At 45.9% G+C, this 25,820-nt stretch overlaps 1 protein-coding gene across 2 annotated transcripts in view; it reads left to right on the forward strand.

Annotated features, from left to right (window-relative positions):
* Positions 1-211: 211 nt before the first annotated feature.
* Positions 212-25,820, forward strand: part of LOC130391683 (collagen alpha-6(VI) chain-like) — a 39,415-nt gene continuing 13,806 nt past the window's right edge. The window contains exons 1-17 of one of the 2 annotated variants that reach the window (XM_056601918.1): positions 212-295; positions 10,903-11,017; positions 12,203-12,811; positions 14,781-15,386; positions 15,709-16,278; positions 16,468-17,088; positions 17,260-17,820; positions 17,990-18,541; positions 18,846-19,421; positions 19,910-20,491; positions 20,728-21,077; positions 21,191-21,269; positions 21,776-21,921; positions 22,276-22,368; positions 24,407-24,460; positions 24,977-25,048; positions 25,290-25,316. In XM_056601918.1, coding sequence (XP_056457893.1) covers positions 10,936-11,017; positions 12,203-12,811; positions 14,781-15,386; positions 15,709-16,278; positions 16,468-17,088; positions 17,260-17,820; positions 17,990-18,541; positions 18,846-19,421; positions 19,910-20,491; positions 20,728-21,077; positions 21,191-21,269; positions 21,776-21,921; positions 22,276-22,368; positions 24,407-24,460; positions 24,977-25,048; positions 25,290-25,316 — 5,580 coding nt within the window. In that variant the 5' untranslated portion in view covers positions 212-295; positions 10,903-10,935. The remainder of the gene's footprint in view (positions 296-10,902; positions 11,018-12,202; positions 12,812-14,780; positions 15,387-15,708; positions 16,279-16,467; positions 17,089-17,259; positions 17,821-17,989; positions 18,542-18,845; positions 19,422-19,909; positions 20,492-20,727; positions 21,078-21,190; positions 21,270-21,775; positions 21,922-22,275; positions 22,369-24,406; positions 24,461-24,976; positions 25,049-25,289; positions 25,317-25,820) is intronic. The other variant, XM_056601919.1, reaches the window with a different exon arrangement.

The raw sequence follows: 25,820 nt of genomic DNA on the forward strand, positions 1-25,820 counted from the left end.
CTCTCCGACCTCAACCTGCACACCCTTAACGCACGTCCTGGTCTGAGGAAAACTCTTCCAACTCGGCGCGCATCCCCCCATATCGACCGCGGCTGACTTTGAATGCGCCAACGGGCGGAGGTGCACTGCTTTGGAAGAATTTGACGCTATTCCGGTCAGTACAACCTACCCACCCAAAAGAGTCGGTGCCGTGGGGGGGGCGTGGCTCGGACCTCATACTGCGGACTTCCCTTACATGGACAGATACGGCACTCCGGGCTCAGCGCGCAACGAGGACGCACACACCCACCAAGCCGTAAGTGGACCCAATGAGCTTATGATTTGTATCTATGAAATGAATGCATGAGATCAAACTTTAACGAAATGCATGAGTGATCGAGCTTTTTTTCACCACAAAACCTGCGCTTTTAGTTTTTTATAGGCTTTGGGATTATAAGTGAAAACTGCCAGATGCAAACGATTGATAATGATATACATTTTTAATGGTTTAACCGTCCCGTGATATTGAACGGTAGATAATTTGGAAGAAATAACTTTGTAGGATATAGGCTACCTACACTCATTTATCTAAAGAGACAGCAATATCATCAAATATGATGAACAACATTACTGTGTTGGCTAAATGTTAACACCAATCAAATCAGAATGTTCTGAAATTGTTTTTTTTTACCTTAATAATTAATCCGTATTCTCCAAAATCGCGGGAGTCACTGCAGTAAAAAAACAGTTTGTGAGGTGTTGATTGATTTGCTGGCCGTTATGCGATGATCTTTGTTGCACAGCGAGATTAGTAGTTGATTGTTGCAATTTTTTGGTAAAAGTCTATTCAACATTTAAAATGGATTTGAATACAAGCAATTGGAGGACTTTGGACATTTTACAAACGAAAAGTCAGTCGATAGATGATTAGATTGGTCAAAGGCTGATGGTTTGATCTGCCGTTTCTTGCGCCCCACGGCTGTGAGATCCCTCCTGCATCTGTTTCCTCTTTAGGGCATGCTGTGGTTAGACTCAATTTCGCTTAATCAGTGTTGGGAAAGACAGAACCAGCCCAGACAATTACTGTAAAACTAATTGCGATGGGTTCTTTGCAAGTCATTTCAACATAATGTATCAAGTCGTTGACAAAACTGTCCAGAGCCAACACTAAATTGACTCTGGTGCTTAATACTCTCTCTCTCTCTCTCTCTCTCTCTCTCTCTCTCTCTCTCTCTCTCTCTCTCTCTCTCTCTCTCTCTCTCTCTCTCTCCCTCCCTCTCTCTCTCTCTCACACACACACACACACACACACACACACACACACACACACACACACACACACACACACACACACACACACACACACACACACACACACACACACACACACACACACACACACACACACACACACACACACGTACATCTTTGTCATGCACACGCAAGGCCTTCATAATACCGATATTGCTAGTTAGGCTACTCTAACAAAGTGTAATATTTTATATTTGAACATTCAGCATTTCGTCTCTACAGCTGTCAAATGTCTATCTTGCCAGATTCTATAATTTCACCATTTCACAAGGTGGACTAATAGTTAAATCAACTTGCCATGCACCTCTCTCGGGGGCCGTACCAACTCGTAGTCTATCTCAAACATCTGGTTGTAGACACTCCCCCTTGTGATGTCACTATAGTGGATTTGGAAACAGCTTCTGATTAATAATGAGCAGCTCACCGAATTGTGGTTAATTAAGGTCCCTCTATCATGACTTCACGCAGTGAGGATGAGAACGATTCCGCACACACTGGACCGGCTGGGCAGCCTGTGGAACCCAAACGCCCACAATCTTTGTAGAGCAGATGTTTAGTCTATAAAGATAACCCATGTAATGGAAGGAGCAAAAACATGCAGTCGTTGACATCCCTGCACTGCACATACCCCTGTCACAAGCATAATAGCAGCTAAAACAATCCATGCTAATACCACATTAGCCACTAAAACAATGAATGTTCTATGTTTCTGGAATATTCGGCTAAAACAATACCATTTGCTGGGATTTTAGCTGATTATAATTTTCTTTCTTTCTTTTTTTACTAGCATGTTAACTGACAACACAATCCCTGATACTGTTCCCTGTTAATGCATGCTAGCTGCAAAAATATAAGCTCAGTTTTAACAATATTTAAAAGGAAAGTTGTACATTTTGTACATACATTTAATAAATCATTGTGTTGACCATGGCATGATTTTCTTCCATCTTTGGGTTCAGCTTTTTAAAGGGGACACCATGTACCGTTGGTTGTGCTCTGGAGGTTCAGATGTGTAGTTTTAGTGTTTGGCAGTATTCCAGCTATGCCTCCAATTCCAGGCAGATATTTTGTGCTGAGAAAATTTACTATTATGGTCTAGAAACAGTTATATGAACCATATGTCCTACAGGACAATACAATTGATCGTGAAAGCATTGTACAATGTGGTTTCCATATGTGGCTACGACGTGCATTATGGGTAGAGGTTGGTACTAACAATGGTTGTCTGATAAAAGTTCAAGTTTGAATTTTATAGTCTATTGTTTCCTCCTTAGTATCATCACCAAGTTGATAATTATTTGGAAAGTGGCGTTCTCTTTGGATGATTTCTGAGCCATTATTTCTTTCTTTTTTTCAAAACAGCTTGAACAGCTGAATCTAGAGACTTTAAAAATCACACAATTCTCATTATTCATGATGGGAGTTGCCGTGTTGTTTGCTTGCTATGACCACACAGATCCGGTCGGCAAATTGTCTTTAAAGTCCTGCCAACAAGAAAATGCTGAGAAAATTACTTACTTACATTTTGAAACAGTTAGTGGGTATTTAGGGTCTGGAACTAGAAAAATAATACCCTGGGTCTTCACTTGCTCACAAGTCTATTTTATTAATATAGGCTTTAAAGGGACTATGGGTAGGGTTTTACATGTTGTCATTTAATATGAAAAAATATACGTTCAGCGACTTTCTCTGTTGCGGAGAACAGTCAGTTGGCTGGTTTATATTTCACTTGAACCAGGATGGTTTTCTTGGGCAAAAGGAAGGCAGGGACATCTTAAAGCAGGGGCCTCCATCTCAACTTACTTGGGGGCCGCCGGAGGTAGAGTCTGGGTCAGGCTGGGCCGCATCATGTATTCCACAGAAAAAAGGAGCACAACTGACCCAATCTAAGTTAATGATCGGGCTATAATTAGATCACGTGATATGTAATCGCTGACAACACTGGACATTTCATAGTGGTTGGTGGAAACCGGGACATTTTAGCGTCCTTTGGGACTGTCCCAGCAAAACCGGGACATCTGGTCACCCTATCACAAGTGATAAAAAAGCGTGGCATAAATGTGCATTTGACAATAACAGTATACTTTGATGTCAAGTAGAGGGCCACAAAATATCATCCCGCTGGCCTCAATTGGCCTCCGGGCCGCGAGTTTGAGACCCCTGTCTTAAAATGTTCTTTAAAGTGCCCTAGTTGAAATGTATAGCAACCCTGTAACCCTATAGTAACCTTTGTATAACCCTAGTTTGTATTATCCTCTAAATTAAAGAGATCGAGCAGGCTGAAGTTCCCTCACAGCCAAAGGAGTCATGAGAATGAATTTCTGATTCTTACAGAGTACCTTTAACCAGTAACTGTCTCAAATGGCTTCACAGGCCAAATTATACAACACCCCCTTAACCCTACGCTTTTTAAAGGACATGAAAACCTTCAGAAGGAGCACAAAAAACCACACCTTCCCGTCATGGAAAGGGTGGTCAAAGATGTGGAATGGGCTTTCATACAACAGTAGCATAAAACACAGCATTTATGAAAGCTAAGTAAGACTTAAGTTACTATAAAATATTTGAAAAGTAAATTTGAACTGTGAGCTGGTTAGTCAAAGCTGTTCAAAGCTTATCTGCAGAGAGATGTTTACCAATCAACAGTGAAGTTTTCCACATTAAAACATCATCATCATCAACATCATGCATCATGCTGTTGCTGTTGAGGTCTGGTTTAAAAAAACCTTGAGAGACCTGTGAGTAGGAGAAAGCCATTACAGAAATTAAATACAGAGGGACTGGTTAAAAGAGAAACATATAAATGCATAGATCTGGTTCATTCATCTCTTTAAAATACCTCAGAACAGCGAAGCTGTTTTTGCATCGCGTTAAGAGGTGTATCACGTATCATGTATACAATCCTGGTTTTGTTTGGACTGTCATTAGTGTTATTTGTTATTCTGTTCATCAGCATTTGACCCTTGCTGTTGCTTACCAGCTACAGGGCTCCATCTGTCAGGTCCTGCAGTCAGAGAAGGTATCAACTTTAGATTCTACAATGCAAACCCCAGTGGCTGATGGATTTGAATAGCAGAAAACCAAACGTTTTTTCTGTGGGAGAGCACTGGTGTCACTGGTCTCCAGAGGGATGTACTCCTAGCTCGCTCTGCTCATAATAATGAGAACATGGGCAAGTTCATCCAATAACTTGTTTGGATGAAATTCCAAACATGAAGCTTTCACTGAGGTTTACTCAAATAAGCCTTACTCTCTACAATGATTAGATAATTCATAATTTGATTATTCATTGAGCAGCACTTCAACACTAGTGCTCTGATTAACGATGCTTAAGTGCTTTAAGGATTTGTCATGACTCTTGTAACAAAATTGAACCTGTATCAATTCTTTCAGACCCAGCGAGATTCAAATGAACCGTGTGAGCAATACAAGCTCAGGCTGTAATCAATCAAGGTGTATTATTTCGACTTTTTTTACTGAGTGCTATATGCACGTGTTGGGTTTCACAACCAAAGAAGCAAGTAAAGGGGGTATGCATGTGTTGGCCAGTTGAACGGGCCCCTCCCTCGTTCCTATACATCTAAATACCAGATCTGTGTTTAGATTATCCAACGCATAAACAACCGCCTTTCAAACAGGACTTATCACCAAGAGGGGATTATAAACACCAGGGAGATCCGCAGAGTTTGTGTTCTGTGAGGACGTGAGATGGCGTCCAACAAAGGCCGAGGCCAGGTTCAAATGGGGGTTTGGGTCTTGGAGGTGGGTTGGGGGAATAAGTGTGCTTGACAAGCGGAGGTTACACCAACCAGCTGGGGATTCAGAGGGTGTTTGGCTTTTCGTTAAAGTGTCAGCACGTGTATTTGTGTTGATGGACAGGGGCGGAGTGACCCTGAACAGGTCGTGGGTTGATTAGCTGCAGAAGGGACTGGAGCAGTCATGGAGAGGTGGAGGACAATCGTCGTTGTATCTCATGCATACTGTTTAGCCTCAAGCCATGACGAGGATCCCACTTGTTTTTTTAAATGGATCCTGTGAAATGTTAAGGATTCAACGAAATGCATATCACCTGAGCTTATTGATAAGTTTTCCGATCGGCTCATATGAGTGTCAGGAGAACACATGGTTCTCCTCCAATTTAAATCAAATGGCCTTGGTTGTTGTCATGTGAGCGACATTTGACCCATATGGTGGATGTTATCTCAAATCAAAACACAGCACAGTTACAATACAGGGAGTGCAGACATTTCTAAACATGGGTGGCCCCAGTGGAAACCGAACCCCTAACCCTGAAATGAGTGTATATACCATATTCAACCAATTAACATTGTAGCCTGAGGGTGCCATTTCTAGAATGTATAAGACCAAGTTGAACGGACGTGGTGGAAAATGTTTACCTTATTTTACCCAACACTTGTGTTTCTCCCTTTAAACGTGTTTTTTTTTTACGATGGTACTTTGCTTGCCACATGGGATCAATCCCCTTGCAAAGCTGCCAGCCTAGGGGCCCCTTTCTTCTAAGGGTTTTCTTTGTTTCCTTCAAGGATTTTTCCTTTTTTGTTGCCCCGTTTTGGTCTTTCCTGATAAGGTTGGGTTGGGTGGTGTTTGGTCGTGTTATTGTACTGTTCAGGTCAAATCTGGGCCTGTGAACTCTGGAATAAAATACGGTTTGCTTTGGCCTGAATGAATGGACTTGTCAACCTACCTCAAGCTACCTATCCCAGTATCCTTTTCCATTTCTCCCAGTAAGCTTTTCACGTCTCCCAGTTTATTCCAATAAACTGGCTGCCATTAAGCCCTGCCATTAAGAATGGCATGCTCCATAGAGGGTGAATCTATGCCCTCGAATAGGTCACACGCCTACCAGAGTTCCCATTGTTTCTCAAAGATGTGCCGTCAAGATGTGGGGCTCGAAATCTCTCAACCCATCCGGGTCAACATTATTTGCCTTGTTGATGAGATTGGGTGGCCCAGAGCCAAGGTCTGCCCCCTAACAGTTCTCGCTTCCTAAAGAGACTGCATGGCTGATGGTTGAGGAGGTCGATTCTTGAGGAGGGAGAGCCTGAGGAGGTAGAGCCTTGATGAGATAGAGTCTTGATGAGGTAGAGTCTTGTGGAGGGAGAGCCTTGAGGAGGTAGAGCCTAGAGGAGATGGAGCCTCGAGGGGGTTGAGTCTTGAAGAGGTACAGCCTGAGGAATATGTATCTCCGCAGATGGATTACCATCCAAGCCGGCCATCTCTGTAGGTCCAACTTCATTTCAGATCTGAAAGAGGCCAGACTCCCAACGACAGGGGCCCACTCCTACTTTCAAATCAAGCTCTCTTTATCCGTCTCTCAGAAACGGGAAACTAACGTCGTGCAATAGTCCATCTTAGAGCAACACTCATTCCTAGGCCTCACGTTGATTACATTCAGATGGATACAATTAGAGCGAGCCCCCCGGCCCTTCAGGTCAGGGGACTCCGCTTTGTGACTGGTGAACATACACAGACCTGCTTCCAAGCTAGAGACCTATCACACACACACATAAACACACACACACACACACACGTGCGTGTGTGCATGTACACGGCTGTGCGCGTTCACATACGGTAAAGCTGTGCAAACCCAGCGCTGGATCCCGTCATTGTTTCAAGAGCAATGTTTACGGGGTTTGGCGCTGAGAAGAAAAAAATGGTTGGGGGTTCTAAACCCTTTACATGTCTCTGTGGAGACCGGTTGTACACAACTGGTTTCCACGGAGTTGGTGCAGGTGTTGCTCATCCTGTTTCATGAAATTTCATATCTTCATGTCATTTATAATAATATTCTGCATTTCAGCAAATTCAGAGACAGAGAGACAGAGAGAGAGAGAGACAGAGAGAAACACAGAGAGAGAGAGAGAGAGAGAGAGAGAGAGAGACAGAGAGACAGAGAGAAACACAGAGAGAGAGAGAGAGAGAGAGAGAGAGAGAGAGAGAGAGAGAGAGAGAGAGAGAGAGAGAGAGAGAGAGAGAGAGAGAGAGAGAGAGAGAGAGAGAGAGAGAGAGAGAGGATGTAAGCTGGATATAACAGCTTAGGGTGGAAGGAAAGTACAGCTCTCAAAGCACTAACATGCACAAACAATTTTTACTCTCACAGATAGAGAGAGAGGGATGGCACATCACTTCTTTAAATTCCTTTGTGCTGGTTAGACCCGTCTGGAGCATCCAGATCACAGGAAATTGCATAATTTAAGGTAAACGTAGACAGATGGGCACTAGCTCTGGTGAGCAATTTCACTTCCTGTTCTGGGGACACTTACAGTCCAAAATCAATAGACACTTGGATGTTAAGGCAGCAGAGGTGTTTTTGGAAGTAAGGATAGTATTTAATTCCTTTGTTTGCTGGCACACATTAAGTTCAAAATGGAGGGTAGATTATAATATTGTTGTCTGTTTGTCTGTCTGTCTGTCTCTCTCTCTGTCTGTCTGTCCATAATTACTTCTATATCCATGGCGTTTTTTATTTGCATAAGCCTTGAGCTAATAATAAAGACTACTAATGTGCGCTATAGTGGTACTACTTGAGAGCAGGACTACTATCTGATGGGCGACAGTGCTTACTTTCCCTTTTTAGCGTCCATATACCCTGCTGGCCAAACTCCCTTTAACTGTTGTTATGAAAATGCCTGTCACAGCACCCCATAACTCATCCATGTTCTCCACCGTCCAGAACTCTGACAGGAGAATAGAGAGTCTTGAACCAACTAGATAAAGTAAAGGCATTGTCTGATTTTAGAATGCCAAGAAGAATATATTTTTTTAATCAAAATGGATGGTGCAACACATGGGGAACTAATCTGTCCTTGTTAAAGTTGTTTACTATAATTTGAGGGCAAGATAAAATGTATGAGGGGTGTCATTCAGGACTGGACTCAAAACAGATGATGCCATGTTTACTGACTATTGGTTACAGACAAAAAATTGGAATGTTAAACCTTGCCATCTTGCACTGGGTGATTTGGATTTTCATGTTGCCCTTAACAGTTTCATAGCACAGTTTTCTATAATAGCGACTCAAATCATGATCAAGTTGTAGAAGAAGAGAGCCACCAACAGTAGCTGGCTTGCTTGTGTAGCGTAGCATACATGCCATCGTTAATCCCTCTCTCTCTCTGTAACATTTGTCACTGTCTGGACCGGATCCTAGCACTGTGTATGATATAAACAGCCTCCGAACTATCCAGTCGTATTAGCCAGTAGATTTACGTGACCAAAAACAGCTGGTGTTGAACTGTAGGTGGAGACTCATATTTATGCTACGCATGTGGCTGCGGATGTTCAATGTTCAACTGGTGTGCATAGGCTGTTTACAAAGTTCACAAAGTTAAGTGGGAGTGCATCAGGTTTTACCTTAGCTGCTGTGTAGTAGCAGGCCAGCTACTTTTTCTAGCTTTATCAGTTAATGTTACAATTCAAATAACTTTTGTGGACTTCATGGAAACTCTTCTTCATATATCACAGTTAGTAAACCTCAACGGTTTTTAATGTGGGCATTGCATGGTATCATAGCAACCATCTCTATACATAGAATGTGTTTGTTGCAGTCTTAGGTTTAGATTAAAAAGTTTGATCTTAAATATAATAATGCAGCTTGTTTTAATTGCTGTTTGGGATTGTTGATGTGTCAGGGCCCCAGGAAGGTTTGGAAACACTACTCTATGCTATACTCACCGTTCAGAAACTCATGGTAACGTTTGGTCACAAAATAAACATGTATACCGAGCCAAAAGACATATGCTGTTTAAAACCAGTCTAAATATAAACCCTGTACAAATCCAAACAAAATTGAGGTACCTCCAAAGGTTTAAAACAAAATTTTTAAGGAACCACCTTAGCCAAGCTCTACTGCTCTCTGCTACTGTGTTCTACATCATGTGATTGTCTACTCCGATCTTCTCAACTCTTACTACTTCAACCCTGCTATACTCTACTCGATACTGCCGTACATTTGATCCTGCTCTACTATGCTCTATACCCCAATTTACGTTGCTCTATTATAAACCGTATAACCCTACTGTACTTTAGTCTGCACCACTCTACTATATAACATTTGTGGACTTTTGGAGACTTTTTTTTTGTTTCTCTCTGAGCCTCGACGACCAACCTCCACATACTGTTACTCCTAGCTGCTTGAGAAGGTCATTGTGAATTTGGGTTTTTGGTCGTAGGTCGCATTCCTAGGAGAAACCAGATCCTACTTCCTGAATAATTAATTGAATCCCACCCTCTCCACTTCAAAAGGTCGCCAGAGAACATTGTAGTTGTCACGGCCACATTGTTCCCATTAAACGCACACCCACACACAACACATTAAACACACATCAGGCAGTCACACATGGAAGCATGAACTGACGCACGCAATTATTCACAAAAACATCCACACGTCCCCACAACAAACTAACATGCACAAACACACACACACACACACACACACACACACACACACACACACACACACACACACACACACACACACACACACACACACACACACACACACACACACACACACACACACACTGATCTAATAAACAAACACTCACTTACAGATATAAATGCAAAATACTATACATTCACTTATACAAGCATGTATACACAAACAAAGTTCCATGGGTTCGCACAGAGCTCACACACACCGACACACCAATTCCTGATGAAGATGTGTTGGGGTTGTGGGTCTGTCTTCAGAAGTCGTAGCAGAGAGAGATGATTTAGTGGGTCTGGTGCGCATGCTCCCTGTGGTATTCATGTCATTCAGAGAGGAAGATGAGTTATACAATCAATTAGAAAGGAGTTTATCACTTCCACATCTCCATCCAAAACTTGATTAGGTAATATAACTTTAGTAAGGTGAAGACATAAGTGTTTTGTGCATGTTTGCGCTCGTATGTGCTGGTGTGTGTTTGTCGGTTTTAGTTCTAGTAGTGTGTGTATGTGTGCATATTGTATTCATGTGTGTGCTTGTGTTTGTGCACGTTTGCGTGAGTATTTCCAATGCACTTCATAAACATCATACACCTTGCACAACCTTACGCTCCACAATCCCATAATATTATCAAGTGTACACTCTTTGGGGACGTGCAATGCATGAACAATACCTAGTCATAAGAATTATTGTAGAACAGACTCTCTAGTCATATTGGATGCAGCAGGAATGGTGATACATTTCCTGTGTCCATGTTTCTCCATATGTCTCAATATCTCTCTCTCTCTTTCTCGCTTTCTCTCTCTCTATCCATATATTTCTCTCTGTTTCTGTCTCTCTCTCTCTACCTTTCTTTCCATCTCTCTCTCTGTCGCTCTCTCTGTCTCTGTCTCTCTCTCTCTCTCTCTCTCTCTCTCTCTCTCTCTCTCTCTCTCTCTCTCTCTCTCTCTCTCTCTTTGACTCTCTCTCTCTCTTTTCATCTCTCTCTCTCGCTCTCTCTTTCCATCTCTCTCTCTCTCTCTCTCTCTCTCTCTCTCTCTCTCTCTCTCTCTCTCTCTCTCTCTCTCTCTCTCTCTCTCTCTCTCTCTCTCTCTCTCTCTTTCTCTCTGTCTCTCTCTCTATCCACATATTTCTGTCTCTCTCTCTTTCCATCTCTCTCTCAGGAAAAGTGAAGTTCTTGAGAGGAACTTGCGAACATGGCGGAGAGACGGGTCTTCCTCCTCGTCCTCATCATCACGGCCGCCGTGTATTTCCATGGCAACGCCGCCCAGCGAACAGGTGGGTGCGATTAGCCCGTGATGACCTCACCTCCTGCATGGCAGAATGAACCATCAACCGGCGTTAGATCTTTCCTCACTTCACATCTGTTCCTCTCCTTGCCTCGATCTCTCCCTCCGAAAGACATAAAACACACAGACGCACATTTACACACACACTCACACACACACACACACACACACACACACACACACACACACACACACACACACACACACACACACACACACACACACACACACACACACACACACACACACACACACAAACGCAAGCATAACTTGGTACCCATGTTTTCTTTCAAAGGCATCAATGTCATGCCACTGAGCACAAAGTTTTATTTCTTTATCCACACGCATACATGTAAGCACATTCATCTGATTCCAGAGCCAATGGTCCCTGGTATAAGCGTTGTAGCGTGGCTTCTGAACAGTCACTTCTATAAAATACATTTTTTATTAATAAACTAAGGTCTTAAGTTTGTTTCTGTAACGCAAGCAAAATCTCTCAGCCCTGCAAAGAAGTATAGTGTTCTTCAAAGCGCTTAACTGAAAGACAGATATGGTTGCTAGGCGTAATCTTGATATTGATACATTGAAAAATATATTGCTGAAATAAAATATCATCAACCGTAAATCCAATCGCACGAGTATGTCGCAAGACTTAACTCTTAAATGTCAATGCTTAGGGTGCGACGCCAAATACAGGGCTCGCCTTTAGTGGTTTGCATGGTGAGCTGTCAGCAGATCCTCCAGATTTATAGCAGCATTTGGATAACCTCCTACCGCCCAGCTAGCGATATCTCTTCAACACACTTCCCAGTTGAGCATCATGTCAGCCCAGCACTGCTTCCTAAAGTCCTACACACACTGTTGCACGGTTCACGGCACGCTACCCTGACACCCCCACCCCTATCGATGGGAACTGCATTTGTCACTGTCACCCACCCACATTCCCTCCTCACCACCCTCCCTCTCCTTTAAAAAAAACAACGGTTTGCAACCCTAAGAAACGTCACATTCCACGAATGTCCCCTCATCACAACAAGCCCTGTGCAAGCCCACCACCCCACTCTCACGGCTGATCACTCGGAGCATCCGCCTCTTCACCCTGAGGTCAACACCTCCCGACGCGCCTGCAACACCTTGACAAAAAAGTGACCAAAGGTCTCCCTCCTGATCTCAGTCTGCACTCAAGAGGCAGTGGCCGACATCGTGTTCATGGTGGACGGCTCCAGCAGCATTGGCAACGAGAACTTTGCGCAGGTGCGGCAGTTCCTGAAGACCTTGGTGCAGGGCTTCGACGTGGGCCCCAACCACGTGCGCATCGGCCTGGTGCAGTACAGCAACGTCCCGCACACTGAGTTCCACCTGAAGACCTTCCAGGACAAGCAGGGCGTCCTGGAGTACATCAGCGGCCTGTCGTTCCGCGGCGGAGGGACCAACACCGGCCGCGGCCTGGGGTTCCTGCTGGCCGAGCACTTCACCGCGGCCGCCGGCAGTCGCGCTGAGAGCAACGTACCGCAGGTCGCCGTCGTGATCACGGACGGCATGTCCCAGGACGACGTGTTGCAGCAGGCCACGGCGCTGAAGAAAAGGGGCGTCATCTTGTATGCCGTGGGGATCAAGGACGCCGATGAGGAACAGCTGCGGGAGATTGCAAGCGCGCCACACCTCCAGCACGTGTTCAGTGTGTCAGACTTCGGCGCCCTGCAGGGCATCTCGCTGAGTGTGGCGCAGACGCTGTGCACTAGCGTGGAGGAGGCACGTGGACAGCTCTCCCTTGTGTTGCAAGGTAACGCCGCCCTTTGTCTCCAGTCAGACGCACAACCGTTTTTAAGGCCGGGATGTCGACACAGGCTTGACGAATGAGAATAAGGTATTGTGAACGGTTGAAAGGGTCAACTCAAAATCAGCTCAGAGTCTAGCCCATGATACCAATATGTTAGTTAACCTTTTAGGTTTGAAGTTCCTGAAGGGTATTACAGAGTAAATGATGTTGGCCAAGGAACGAACTCCATACACCCGTTGGGATTTAAGAATTAAACTTGAAGAGGGATCTCTGCTAGGTATAGAGGGCTGCTTTGAACCGACTATAACCTCTACGGTATCTCATGTCACTTGAATGCATCTGGTATTCATCAAGAGGTTGAGTTATGTGACCCATGATGCTACACGCGATGTACGTCCTCTGGGTTTACAACAAGGTCATCATTTACACTGAAACATATACAACACATGCACACACATCTCTGCACACCATAATATTTGTCAATGGGCTGACGGCTAACAATAACCAGCCACCCAAGACGCCTTGTGTGTAATTTCCCTACAGAAGGGTTGTTATCAGGCTAGAGCCCTGAATTAACAAGCCCTGGATGTGTTTTATGAACGGATCTGAGATAACTTTAGGGTCAACAAAACGAACAAAGTCGTATCTAGCTCTGTGCGATTGGTTCAACAGCAGCGAAATCAAGCCAACTGATATTCAGTTGCTTGGTGCCTATTAAAGCTATCTTGTTCTCAGTTACTTTAATTCTCATGCAATAACTCATTATCAACTAATAATTTAAATAAACAGATATATTTGTATATGTTTACTGTGACTATTATACAGTTACTTTGACAACAGTACCTCAGATTTTCATATTAAATTGTTTCTCATAGTTAATATAATTCTCAGTTACTATAGTTTTCATGTAGTAACTTTCATTCTCATATATTGACTTTGATTCTGAGTTCCTTTCATTATGATTGATTTTGATAATCATACTGTATTTTGATTCCCATACAATCGCTTTGATTCTCTGTTTCTTTAATCCTCAGTTACGTTGGCTCTAATACAGTCGCTTTGATTCACTGTTGATTTAATCCTCAATTACTCTGTCTCGCTAATTTTTAGTAACTTTGATGCTAATACAGACGGTGTACACATGCACCAGCATGAACACAAACACACACACACACCACACACATGCAGGCATTCCGATCCAGACACACACACACACACACACACACACACACACACACACACACACACACACACACACACACACACACACACACACACACACACACACACACACACACACACACACACACACACACACACACACACAAACACACAAGCACAAGCATGCAATCATTCACAAAAATTCGTTTGATAGATAATCGACAACCAAACTTAGCAAAACAAATGATATCTATACATATATGTAATGATTCTATTTTCAATAATACTCCTTCTTTCGATGCCGTCATTCCGTTTTACTCGAATTGTTTCTTCTCCAGCTTTGGTGCAAAAGTATTCCGACACCTTTAATTCTCAGTTACTTTTAATACAGTCTGTGGTTGAGATATTGTCTTGGCTCTCTGTTGAGGTTGGTTTTGGGAGGATCAACAGGGAAGCCCACACATAAAGGTTGCCAGCCAACTCATTTGTGCACGCAAAGGCAGCAGTTAATCCTCCTGACCGTCATGTTCTTCATGTTTTATCAGCTTTTTGATTAACTCCACATCGCGATGGGCCAACCTGCAAGGGCTTCAATGAACTCCCTCTAACAGGCATCTGGTTTTCACCTCACGGATAAATTTATTTTATCATTACTGTAAAACATTTTCAACTTCACTTTGCAGCTTCGCAATCCAGTAATAAACCGAAAGACATTATGTGTAGATTTATTTAAGTACACACAGGTGTGTGTTTGGCTGGGAAAAAAATGGAAAGGCAAACACTTACATAACTGATTCCTTTCCCGTCTCAGACACTTACTCCACCCCAGCATGCGCTCGGACATCACTGGCGGACATCGTGTTCCTGTTGGACGGCTCCTCCAGCATCAGCCCGGAGAGCTTCAAGGAGATGCTCCTCTTCCTCCAGAAGTTCATCCAGAACCTCGATGTGGGCGCGGACAAGGTGCGTGTGGGCGTGGCGCAGTACAGCGACCAGCCCTACAAGGAGTTCCTGCTGAAGGACCACATGGACGAGGCCTCGCTGCTGGACCAGGTGAGCAAGATCCCGCACCGGCAGGGAGGCACCTTCACGGGCCAGGCCATCACCTTCCTCCAGCAGACCTTCTTCACCCCAGAGGGGGGCAGTCGCGCCGCACAGCGCGTGCCCCAGATCGCCGTGGTGATCACAGACGGGGACTCGTCGGACGACGTGCTGGAGCCCGCGCGGCAGCTGCGACAGAAGGGGGTGATCGTGTTCGCCATCGGCGTCGGCGGTTCCAATGCGGCAGAGCTGCAAGGCATCGCCAACCGACCGCACGAGCGCTTCCTGTTCAGCATCAACAGCTACCAGGCCCTCCAGCAGCTGACCGACAGGCTGCTGCAGATCCTCTGTGTGTCTGTCGAGGACAAACACACTGGTATGGTGGAATCTCTGCCACATACACCAGCATGAACACAAACACACACACACACACACACACACACACACACACACACACACACACACACACACACACACACACACACACACACATGCAGGCATTCAGATCCAGACACACACACACAAACACACACGCACAAGTATGCAATCATTCACACAAATTTGTTTGAAACATAATCGATAACCAAACGTAGCAAAATGAGTGATATATATACGAATATGTTTAATGATTCTATTTTCAATACTACTACTTCTTTCGATGCCGTCATTCCGTTTTACTCGATTTGTTTCTTCTCCAGCCTTGGTGCAAAAGTTTTCCGACATCTACTTCCTGGTGGACAGTGGCCTGAGCACGACAGACTTCCAGCTGATCAAGACAATGCTGGTGCGCCTGGTCAACCAGCTCAATGTGGGAGATATGGCCCATCGCATCGGCCTGGCCCAGTACGGCCGGGACACCAAGGTTGAATTCCTAGCCAACCAGCACATGACCAGAGAGGAGTTGATCGCCATCGTCCGGCGTTTTCGTGCGCGTCGTCTCCAGGCCAACGAGCAGCGCAACCTGGGTGGCGCACTGACCTACGCCGCCAATAACTTCTTCAGCACCAGGGCAGGAAGCCGCGAGGACTTGGGCTTCCGGCAGTTCTTGGTGGTCGTGTCCGGGGCCAACTCCAGCGACAGCGTCTACCAACCGGCCCGCCTGTTGAAGTCCGAGGGGGTGACGGTGATGGGCATTGGCCTCGGCTCCGGCATGACGCACCAGATGAAGACAGTGGCCACTGCCCCATACGTTTACCAGTCTGCCAACATCGTGCCCGTGCTGAAGGCGGCGTTTGAGGCTGAGGAAGAGCGTGCCGAAGTAATTGAAGGTGAGGATGATGATTATCAATGATCATGGTCAATGGTCAATGAGTGACTTGAGGTCAATTGTGTCAATGTGATGTTGGATGTTTGAGTTAATTCCATCCGTTTTTGTGAATCAGTTAATTATGAAATGATGAAATTCAAAATTATGAAATGATTTAACATAGTCTTAACCCCCTCATTTATTTTCACAGATTGTTTAGCGGCAAGAGTAGCTGATGTCGTCTTCATTGTGGATGAGTCGGGAAGTATCGGTGGTACCAACTTTCAGTTGATGCGCACTTTCCTGCAGAAAATGGTGGAACGCCTTGACGTCCAGCCAAACAGAATACGGGTTGGCATAGTCATGTACAATGACAAGCCTATGGGCCGGGTCTTCCTCGACACCTTCAATGACAAAAATGAGATCCTCCAGTTCATCAAGATGTTGCCCTACCATGGAGGAGGCACCAAAACAGGCCTAGCGCTGAATTTTACTCGCCAGGAAGTCTTTGTGAAAAATCGGGGAAGCAGGAGAAGCCAAGGCGTCCAGCAGGTTGCAGTGGTGATCACTGATGGAGAATCTCAGGATGAGGTGGAAAAGGAGGCGGCAGACCTGCGTCGTGATGGGGTCACGGTCTACGCCATCGGAATCAAAGATGCGAACAAGACCCAGTTGGTGCAGATGGCATCCCACCCTACGAAAAAGCATATGTTCATTGTCGATAGTTTCACCAAGCTGAAGACCTTGTTGAAGACCCTGGAGAAGATTGTGTGCAGCAACATCCTCCATCATTCTTTTACAATCAACACAAGAAGAACTTTTATCAAAGAAGGTTTGGGCCTGCTTTTTTCCAGTTTAAAAGTTATCGTTGACGTTTCAGTTCTTGAATATCTATAATGTTGGATATGGATTTCAGGACCATCTGAGAACTCGCTACACTATTGCAATGGTATTAGTCCAAAAATATATCAATTCTAAAACATTCTTTGTTTTATTTCTCCAGGATGTATGCAAACAGACGAAGCCGACATATTCTTTTTGATCGACCAATCAGGAAGTATTTGGCCCAACGACTTCACAGACATGAAGAAATTCATAACTGAGTTCCTTCACACCTTCCGCATTGGCCCAGACCACGTCCGCATTGGTCTTGTTAAATATGCAGACTCTCCCACCTTAGAGTTTGACCTGACCACGTACACTGACAGCAAAACCCTGGAGAAGGCAGTGTTAGACATCCGACAGGTCGGCGGCGGTACCGAGACCGGACGTGGCTTGACCTTCATGGAGCTCCTGTTTGAGAGAGCCGTGAAAACTCGTGGGCACAAAGTCCCCGAGTACCTAATAGTCATCACGGACGGGAAGTCAACTGACGAGGTCAAAGTTCCTGCCGGAAATCTGAGAGCCCATGGCGTCATCATCTATGCAATCGGAGTGAAGAGTGCAGAAGAGGAAGAGCTGAATGAGATCTCTGGAAGCCCGAAGAAGACCTTCTTAGTGAATAATTTTGATGCCCTGAAGCCAATCAAGGATGACATTATCACTGACATGTGTTCACCAGATGGTAAGGACATTTCTCTCCATGTACTTCGAAACAGCCAGTGGACTATTATTCCAGCATTTGTTGAATTTGTAAAGGTTCAATGTTGTGGATTGATCCAGTTATAATTTAGGTTCTCCGTCATTGGTGTTCTTGAAAAAAGCAAGGTTTTAAATGTGTTTCTTGTCCACAGCCTGCAGGGACATTCCAGGGGATCTCCTCTTCTTGATCGACAGCTCTGGAAGCATCCGATCAGACGAATACCAGAAGATGAAGGACTTCATGAAAGCCATGATTGGCAAGTCTCAGGTTGGACAGGAAATGGTGCATGTGGGAGTCATGCAGTTCAGCACCATCCAGAAGCTGGAGTTCCAGCTCAATAACTTCTACGACAAAGGAGACATGTGGAAAAATATTGACGACATGCAGCAGCTGGGCGGAGGCACGCACACGGGCCAGGCCCTGACCGAAGTCTCCCTGTACTTTGACCTTGCTAGCGGGGGTCGTCCAGGGATAAGACAGAACCTGATTGTGATCACTGATGGCGAGTCCCAGGATCAGGTGAAGGGGCCGGCTGAGGTGTTGAGGCAAAAGGGTGTGACCATCTTCTCCATCGGTGTGGTCAACGCCAACACCACACAGCTTCTGGAGATCAGTGGCACCGACGAATTTGTGTTCACTAAGAGGGACTTTGATGCCCTGAAGGACTTGGAGAGCGAGCTGGCTCTGCGTCTCTGTGAGAGAGGTGAGACAACGCTAGGGTTGATGCTGTATATAGTGGTAGGAATTACACTTGCATATTATACTCCAGTAGATATGCAAATATCCCTCAGAGAAACCATTTACAATTATACAAATTCAAGTAAACAGTTTAATGATTTATCACTGAATACAATTTTGGTGAGTTTCAAATGTTTTTCATTTGTACTAAAGCGGTAAAGCAGAAAGTCAATATCTTCATGAACGTACAATATCCCCCAAAGTCCTTCGACCAAATCCGATATGATAATTCAATGAACAATGAGGAATTCTTCTGTCTCTTCCTTCAGAGTGCAAGAAGACGGAGGTGGCAGACATTATCTTCTTGGTTGATGGCTCCACCAGCATCACCGACCAAAAGTTCAAGAACATGCAGAAGTTCATGGAGTCCATCGTAAACGAGACCTCCGTCGGCGTGAATATGACGCGTTTTGGCGTCATCCTTTACTCCAGCGAAGCCGAATCCAATTTCACCCTCAAAGAGTATTCCTCCAAGAGACAGGTGTTGAAGGCCATCCAGGCGCTCAAGTCCCCGAACGGAGACACCTACACAGGCAAGGCCTTGGCCTACACACTGCAGTACTTTGAAGAGAAGTATGGCGGCCGCCGGGCCTCCAAGGTGCCCCAGATCCTGATGGTGATCACAGATGGCGACGCCACCGACCCAAACAACCTGAAGGCTCCATCCGTGGCGCTGCGTGAGAAGGGCATCAGCATTTACAGCATCGGAGTGGAGGGTGCCAACAAGGCTGAGCTGGAGATCGTGGCTGGGGAACCCTCCAGGGTCTTCTTTGTGGACAACTTTGAGGCCCTGGACACCCTTTACAAAAACATCTCCCATATCCTCTGCAACGACACCATTCCTGGTAACTGTCTGTCTGTCTGTCTGTCTGTCTGTCTGTCTGTCTGTCTGTCTGTCTGTCTGTCTGTCTGTCTGTCTGTCTGTCTGTCTGTCTGTCTGTCTGTCTGTCTGTCTGTCTGTCTGTCTGTCTGTCTGTCTGTCTGTCTGTCTGTCTGTCTGTCTGTCTGTCTGTCTGTCTGTCTGTCTGTCTGTCACTAAATGATTGAGGGTAATATAGTCAAGGGGTTGTACTGTGACAGTGAACAGAATAGAACAGAATAGAACAGAATATAATACTGCAATGTAGAGTACACCATAGTATATTATTGATTAGTGTCATTTTTATTGTTAGTATATTGTGGAGAATTGTATAGTATAGTGATGAAAGTAGAGTATAGGGTGTAGTATAATGCACGAAAGAGTAAAGCATACACTATAGTAGAATATAGAGAGTATACAGAGTACAGGGTAGGGCATCGACCTAGACCCTTAAGTTCCTCCATGTGTTCCCAGTGTGTAAGAAAGAGAAAGCGGACCTAGTTTTGCTGGTCGACACATCGGAGAGCATCACCGACGCTGACTACAGCACCATGAAGACCTTCATGACCAACCTCGTTGGCAGCTTCAAGATCAGCCAGGACCTGGTGCGTGTGGGCGTGGCGCAGTTCAGCAGCCAACCGAAAAAGGAGTTCTACCTGAACCAGTTCAACACGGAGGAGGAGGTGACCAAGAACATCCTGGACATGGTGCAGCAGAAGGAAGGAACCATGATCGGACGCGCTCTGGACTTCATCAAGAGTTACTTCAAGACGTCCGCCGGGAGCCGCATCAAGAGCAGCGTCTCCCAGAACCTGGTGTTGTTGACGGACGGCGAATCCAACGACAACGTGGTGCAGGCGGCCGAGGTGCTCCGGGAGATGGGCATCGAGATCTTTGTCATCGGCATCGGCGCCGTCAACAAGCTGGAGCTGAAGAAGATCACAGCCAACTCAGACCGCATTTTCACCGTCCGGGACTTCGGCTCACTGGCCAAGATCAAGCAGAAGGTGGTGGAAACCATGTGCGAGCCCGGTATCCAAAATCATACATCACCTGGTGAGAATACATTCATGCCTTTCAAGTCTGTTCTTCTGTCTTTCTCGCTGTTTGGTATTTGTTGGTTCGCGATAGAAATGAAAATAACTTAAATCGTCTGTTTCCGGGAACTGTTCCATTGAGAGATTTGGATTCACCTATACCCATCTCTCTCTGTCCCACTCTCCCTTTCTCTCTCTCTCTCTCTCTCTCTCTCTCTCTCTCTCTCTCTCTCCCACCCCCTCTCTCTAACTCAGCCTGCAGTATCGATGTGGCCATTGGTTTTGACATGTCCCAGCGCTCCGGGTCCCAGCTGCTGGTCAGCGGGTTCCCCAAGCTCCGGGCGGCCCTGCCGGAGATCCTCCACTATGTGTCCACGCTGAACAGCCTCTGCTGCGTCCAGAACACGCCCATCAAACCCAACATCGCCTTCAGGTTGGTCGGCGAAGACGGGCGTACCCTGGACGATTACAACTTTGAGCCGTTCAGCGAGGCGGTGGTGGACAAGGTCATGAACCTGCAGATGTCAGAGACCACCTTCTTCAACACGGCCCTGCTCACCTCCTTCCAGGAGAAGTTCAACACCCAGTCCAATGCCGGCGCCAAGGTACTGCACAGCAGAAGCGAGCGGTAACACTTGTCATGGTTGGCCAATAGTTGTTTGTCTGTTGAATGTTTCCTTCTAAACTTGTTTTGGATGTTTGTGCGTGTGTGTGCCAGGTGCTCTTGGTCTTCACAGATGGTTTGGATGAAGATGTTATGAAGCTAGAGCATCAGTCTGAGCTGCTGCGTCTGTCTGGTGAGGCCAGGATGCACATGGGACTCTGTGTACTGCTGCAGACTACTGCAACCGCCAAACTCTACAAAAATATCTCTTGCGAGTTCATCTTTAAAACATAGAATTTGAATCAATTATACCTGACTTTATTCTCCCTTCTCTTTCCGGTTTGCATATTTGTCTTTCTCTCTGTGTTCCTCCCTCTCCCTCTTTACATATATCTGTATCTTGCGCTCTCTCTCTCTCTCTCTCTCTCTCTCTCTCTCTCTCTCTCTCTCTCTCTCTCTCTCTCCCTGTCATTCCTGTCTGTCTCTCCCTGTCTGTCTGCTTCTCTCTCCCTGTCTGTCTGCCTCTCTCTCTCTGTATGTCTACCTCTTTCTCCCTGTCTGTCTCTCCCTGTCTGTCTGCCTCTCTCTCCCTGTCTGCCTCTCCCTGTCTGTCTGCCTCTCTCTCCCTGTCTGTCTCTCCCTGTCTGTCTGCCTCTCTCTCCCTGTCTGTCTGCCTCTCTCTCCCTGTCTGTCTCTCAGGGGTGAATGCCCTGCTGGCGGTGGCGCTGGACGGTGTGCGTGACTCCAGCCAGATCCAGATGGTGGAGTTCGGTCGAGGGTTCGGCTACAAGGTCCCCCTCAGCGTGGGCATGCAGAGCGTGGGCAGTACCTTGCTCAAACAGATTGTGAGTCCACCTTAAACTAAACTATACTAAACAGATCGTAAGTCCACCTCAATCTAAAGTGAACGAAACTATTCAGATCATAAGTCAACCTTAAACTGAACTAACCAATTCCTAAGTCCACCTTAAACTAAACTAAACAGCTCATGAGTCCATCTGAAACTATACTCAACTATTCCATCTTAAACGAAACTATACTAAACTAAAAGTATTCTTGTTCCACAACTGTACATTTCACATTCTCATTCCTCTCTCTCTCCCTCTCTCTCTCTCTCTCTCTCTCTCTCTCTCCCTCTCCCTCTCCCTCTCCCTCTCCCTCTCCCTCTCCCTCTCCCTCTCTCTCTCTCTCTTGTCCAGGACGCCGTGGCCGAGCGAGAGTGCTGTGGTGTCATGTGTAAATGTTCGGGACATGAAGGAAGCCGAGGCTCACGAGGATCCTCAGCTGCAAAGGTGAAAGGTCACCGCCAGAGATCTGGAAGCACTGGACAGACTAAACTATTGACGTTTTAATGCTTCACACATTCTGACAGCATTACCCTTTAAATATACAACACAGACAGTGTCATTATTATGAGTATAAGACTTACACAGATCTCTGTATCAGAGCATTAAGGACCACCACCACCTCAGTAATCAGCTACTGATGTCATAGGGGAATGGCCTCTCGAGGTCATGAGGTCATAAGCTACTGATGTCATGGATGAGCTAAGATTGATGATGAGTCCAGAGGTTATGATGTCAAAGTTGTTGACGTTAATGGGGATGAGGTCAGAGGTGATGATGTGTTTAGGGGAAGATGTAATGAAGTTATGAGGTCAAAAGTGATGGTGTCATGGACGAGATGCAAAGTCACTGAGACTATACGATTATTATCGTCATCTTCCAACATGAAACCACTGACAGCTATCCCTCTTTGTTATCACAGCTTTCATATCTTTCCGTCGGAGCTAAGGCTAGGAAGTGACACTGCTGTGGGCACAAGGCTCTAGGAGTGGTGATGCTAGCTCCGGCCAACGTCGATCCCGGCTCTCCTCAGGGCCAGCAGGAATCAGTCCTCCTCCATCACACGCATCTCGCCCTCTAGCCATTCAGCTGCAGGCTTCTGTTTTACTTCCTGAGCGTTTGAGAGGTTATCTAAGGTTATCCCTAGGCTGCTGGGAGGACAGTACAGTGGAGGAACGCGTCTGAGCAGCAACGTCTGCCATGGCCTTAAAGGAGGAGGAGAGACCGGCGCCTCAGAGAGTGGGGGAGGGATGAGAGCTACGGGACACGAGCCCAGTAGAGGCAGGGGAGTAGAGTCCATAGTAGAGTCAGTGGGGGACACGGTAATTCAAGATTCCAACATTCAAGATGGTTTTATTGTCATATGCACAACAATTACAGAGCAGTCGCTGGCAATGAAATTCTTTAGTCTTGGGCTCCTCCAACAATGCAATATAAGAGAAGTTATAGGTATATGAGAAACACATAATAATAAAAAGTCAGTGTATAAGAGGAACACAAGTAGGAGAGCAGGGACCTAAATGTAAAATGTAAACAGACGTGTTTATCCAGATGCCGACTGGTATAGAGTGGCAAGTTCTAAAATGGCAAGTTATAAAGTGTCATAATGGTGAGCTAGGTAGCTTAGGAGTTCAGTAGTCTTATGGCCCGTGGGATGAAACTGTCCCTGAGTCTGGTGGTGCGAGACCGGATGGTAGCGTCTACCAGACGGGAGCAGCTGAAACAGTTTGTTACTGGGTTGATGAGGGTCTTTAATAATCCGGTTAGTCTTCTTCCTGCTGCGCTGAGTGTAGAGGTCCTCCAGAGAGTCCTTAGTAGAGTCGGGGGGGGGAGGGGTAGCAGTAGAGTAGAGCCCATAGTAGAGTCAAGGGGAAGGGCGCAGTAGAGTAGAGCCCATAGTAGAGTCAGGAGGGGGTGCAGTAGAGTAGAGCCCATAGTAGAGTCAGGAGGGGGTGCAGTATAGTAGAGCCCATAGTAGAGTCAGGAGGGGGTGCAGTATAGTAGAGCCCATAGTAGAGTCAGGAGGGGGTGCAGTATAGTAGAGCCCATAGTAGAGTCAGGAGGGGGCGCAGTATAGTAGACCCCATAGTAGAGTCAGGAGGGGGTGCAGTATAGTACAGCCCATAGTCACAATGCAATGCACATAAAAGCCTTCAAAAGAGAAACAACACATACATTGAATGCACATTTATGCAAACTCACTGTCCAACACTTTCCTGGGACAAGATGGTTCTACAGCCGCTGGGGCGAGATGTGGACAGGGGGTGCTGGGGTGCCCCGGGTTCGGCCAGCCAATGGGGTTGTAGGATTAGTGGGAGGGGTGCCGGGCATTTCAGTTGAAGCGTGGCAAAAACACAAGACAAGATGGTAGATTAGAGCCAGTAGAGAAAAGACCCTTTCATGAGAACAGTGGTACATGAAGTAACATCAATGACTGAAGGACATGACAATAAACAGCCTGTGTGTTTGTGTTGTCTGTTTTCAGGGGGGTCCCGGACCTAAAGGTCATCCAGGATTCCCAGGAGAGGAAGGGACTGCCGTAAGTATTATGTTTCCTAATATAATTATTGGTTGACCATCAATACAAATATTCTAATTCCTGCACACCTGTTGAGTCAAACAAAACTGAAGAGCATACAATAACATGAGCATGCACACATTACATGTACTTTATGACAGTCATAAACAAACATAGCTCACAGCCTAGCATACTCTCAGAGCCTGTATCAGCCTTTTCTTCATATTCTGGTTTCCGTTGGTGTCGAATACAACACTATGCTCAACTGATTTTCTCTACTATTCAAAAAACAACATTTCCCATGAGCCTCAGCGGGATGCTTTGTTCAGCCTTAAAACTAAGTTTCTTCTTCTGCCAAACTGAAGGAGTCTTGATAAGCAAAAGAAAAGGAAAACATTGCACGTCACAGCTGGGAGATTAGAGTAGTCTTAATATTTATTTTGCAGTTGAAGAACATTCTGGAGACTGTATTTCAGCTCTCTCTCTCTCTCTCTCTCTCTCTCTCTCTCTCTCTCTCTCTCTCTTTCTCTCCCGCAGGGCGACCGAGGCCATCCCGGACCCTCAGGGGCCCGAGGAATCCAGGGATGCCCAGGGACCAGAGGACAGAAGGTGAACCCACAGCCCAGATGGACAGACAGACGGACCACAGCACCACTAATCCTGCTACTTTCACCATTACAGATATACTACATCTAACCCCACCATTACTATTCATAGACAGACTCATAAAAGTACTTCTACTCATGAAGAAGTAGTAGACTTGAGTTGTGATCGTTTTGTGGACGTCTGAAAGACAGAGATGGTTGGCAAAGTGTGTGTTTCATCTAGTTCTGTGTTTTTTGATTGACAGGGCAATCGGGGTCACCGTGGCGACAAGGTGAGTGTCTGAACCTTCAGGAAATTCTTCGTCTTCCGTTCTTTAGTCCAGGAAGTGAAGTCAGGGATTGGCTATCACAGAGGAATGTTGGGACAGAACTCTGAGAGGAGGAGGTAAGGAGCTGAGAGGTGGAGGGAGGTGAGAGGAGGAGAAAGTGAGAGGAGGAAGAGGGGGTGAGAGAAGGGAGGTGAGAGGAGGAGGAGGAGGTGAGAGAAGGGAGGTGAAAGGAGGTGAGAGGAGGAAGTGTGATGAGGAGGTGAGAGGAGGAGGAGCTGAGAGGAGAAAGGAGCTGAGAGGAAGAGGATGTGAGAGGAGGAGGAGGTGAGAGGAGGAGGAGCTGAGAGGAGAAAGGAGGTGAGAGGAAGAGTAGGTGAGAGGAGGAGGTGTGAGGAGGATGTGAGAGGAAGAGTAGAAAGGATGTGAGATGAAGAGGATGTGAGAGGGGCGGATGTGAGAGGAAGAGGATGATAGAGGAGGAGGTGAGAGGAGGAGGAACTGAGAGTA

The sequence above is a fragment of the Gadus chalcogrammus genome, chromosome 11 (assembly GCF_026213295.1).
Source record: "Gadus chalcogrammus isolate NIFS_2021 chromosome 11, NIFS_Gcha_1.0, whole genome shotgun sequence".
NCBI classification, from domain to species: Eukaryota; Metazoa; Chordata; class Actinopteri; order Gadiformes; family Gadidae; genus Gadus; species Gadus chalcogrammus.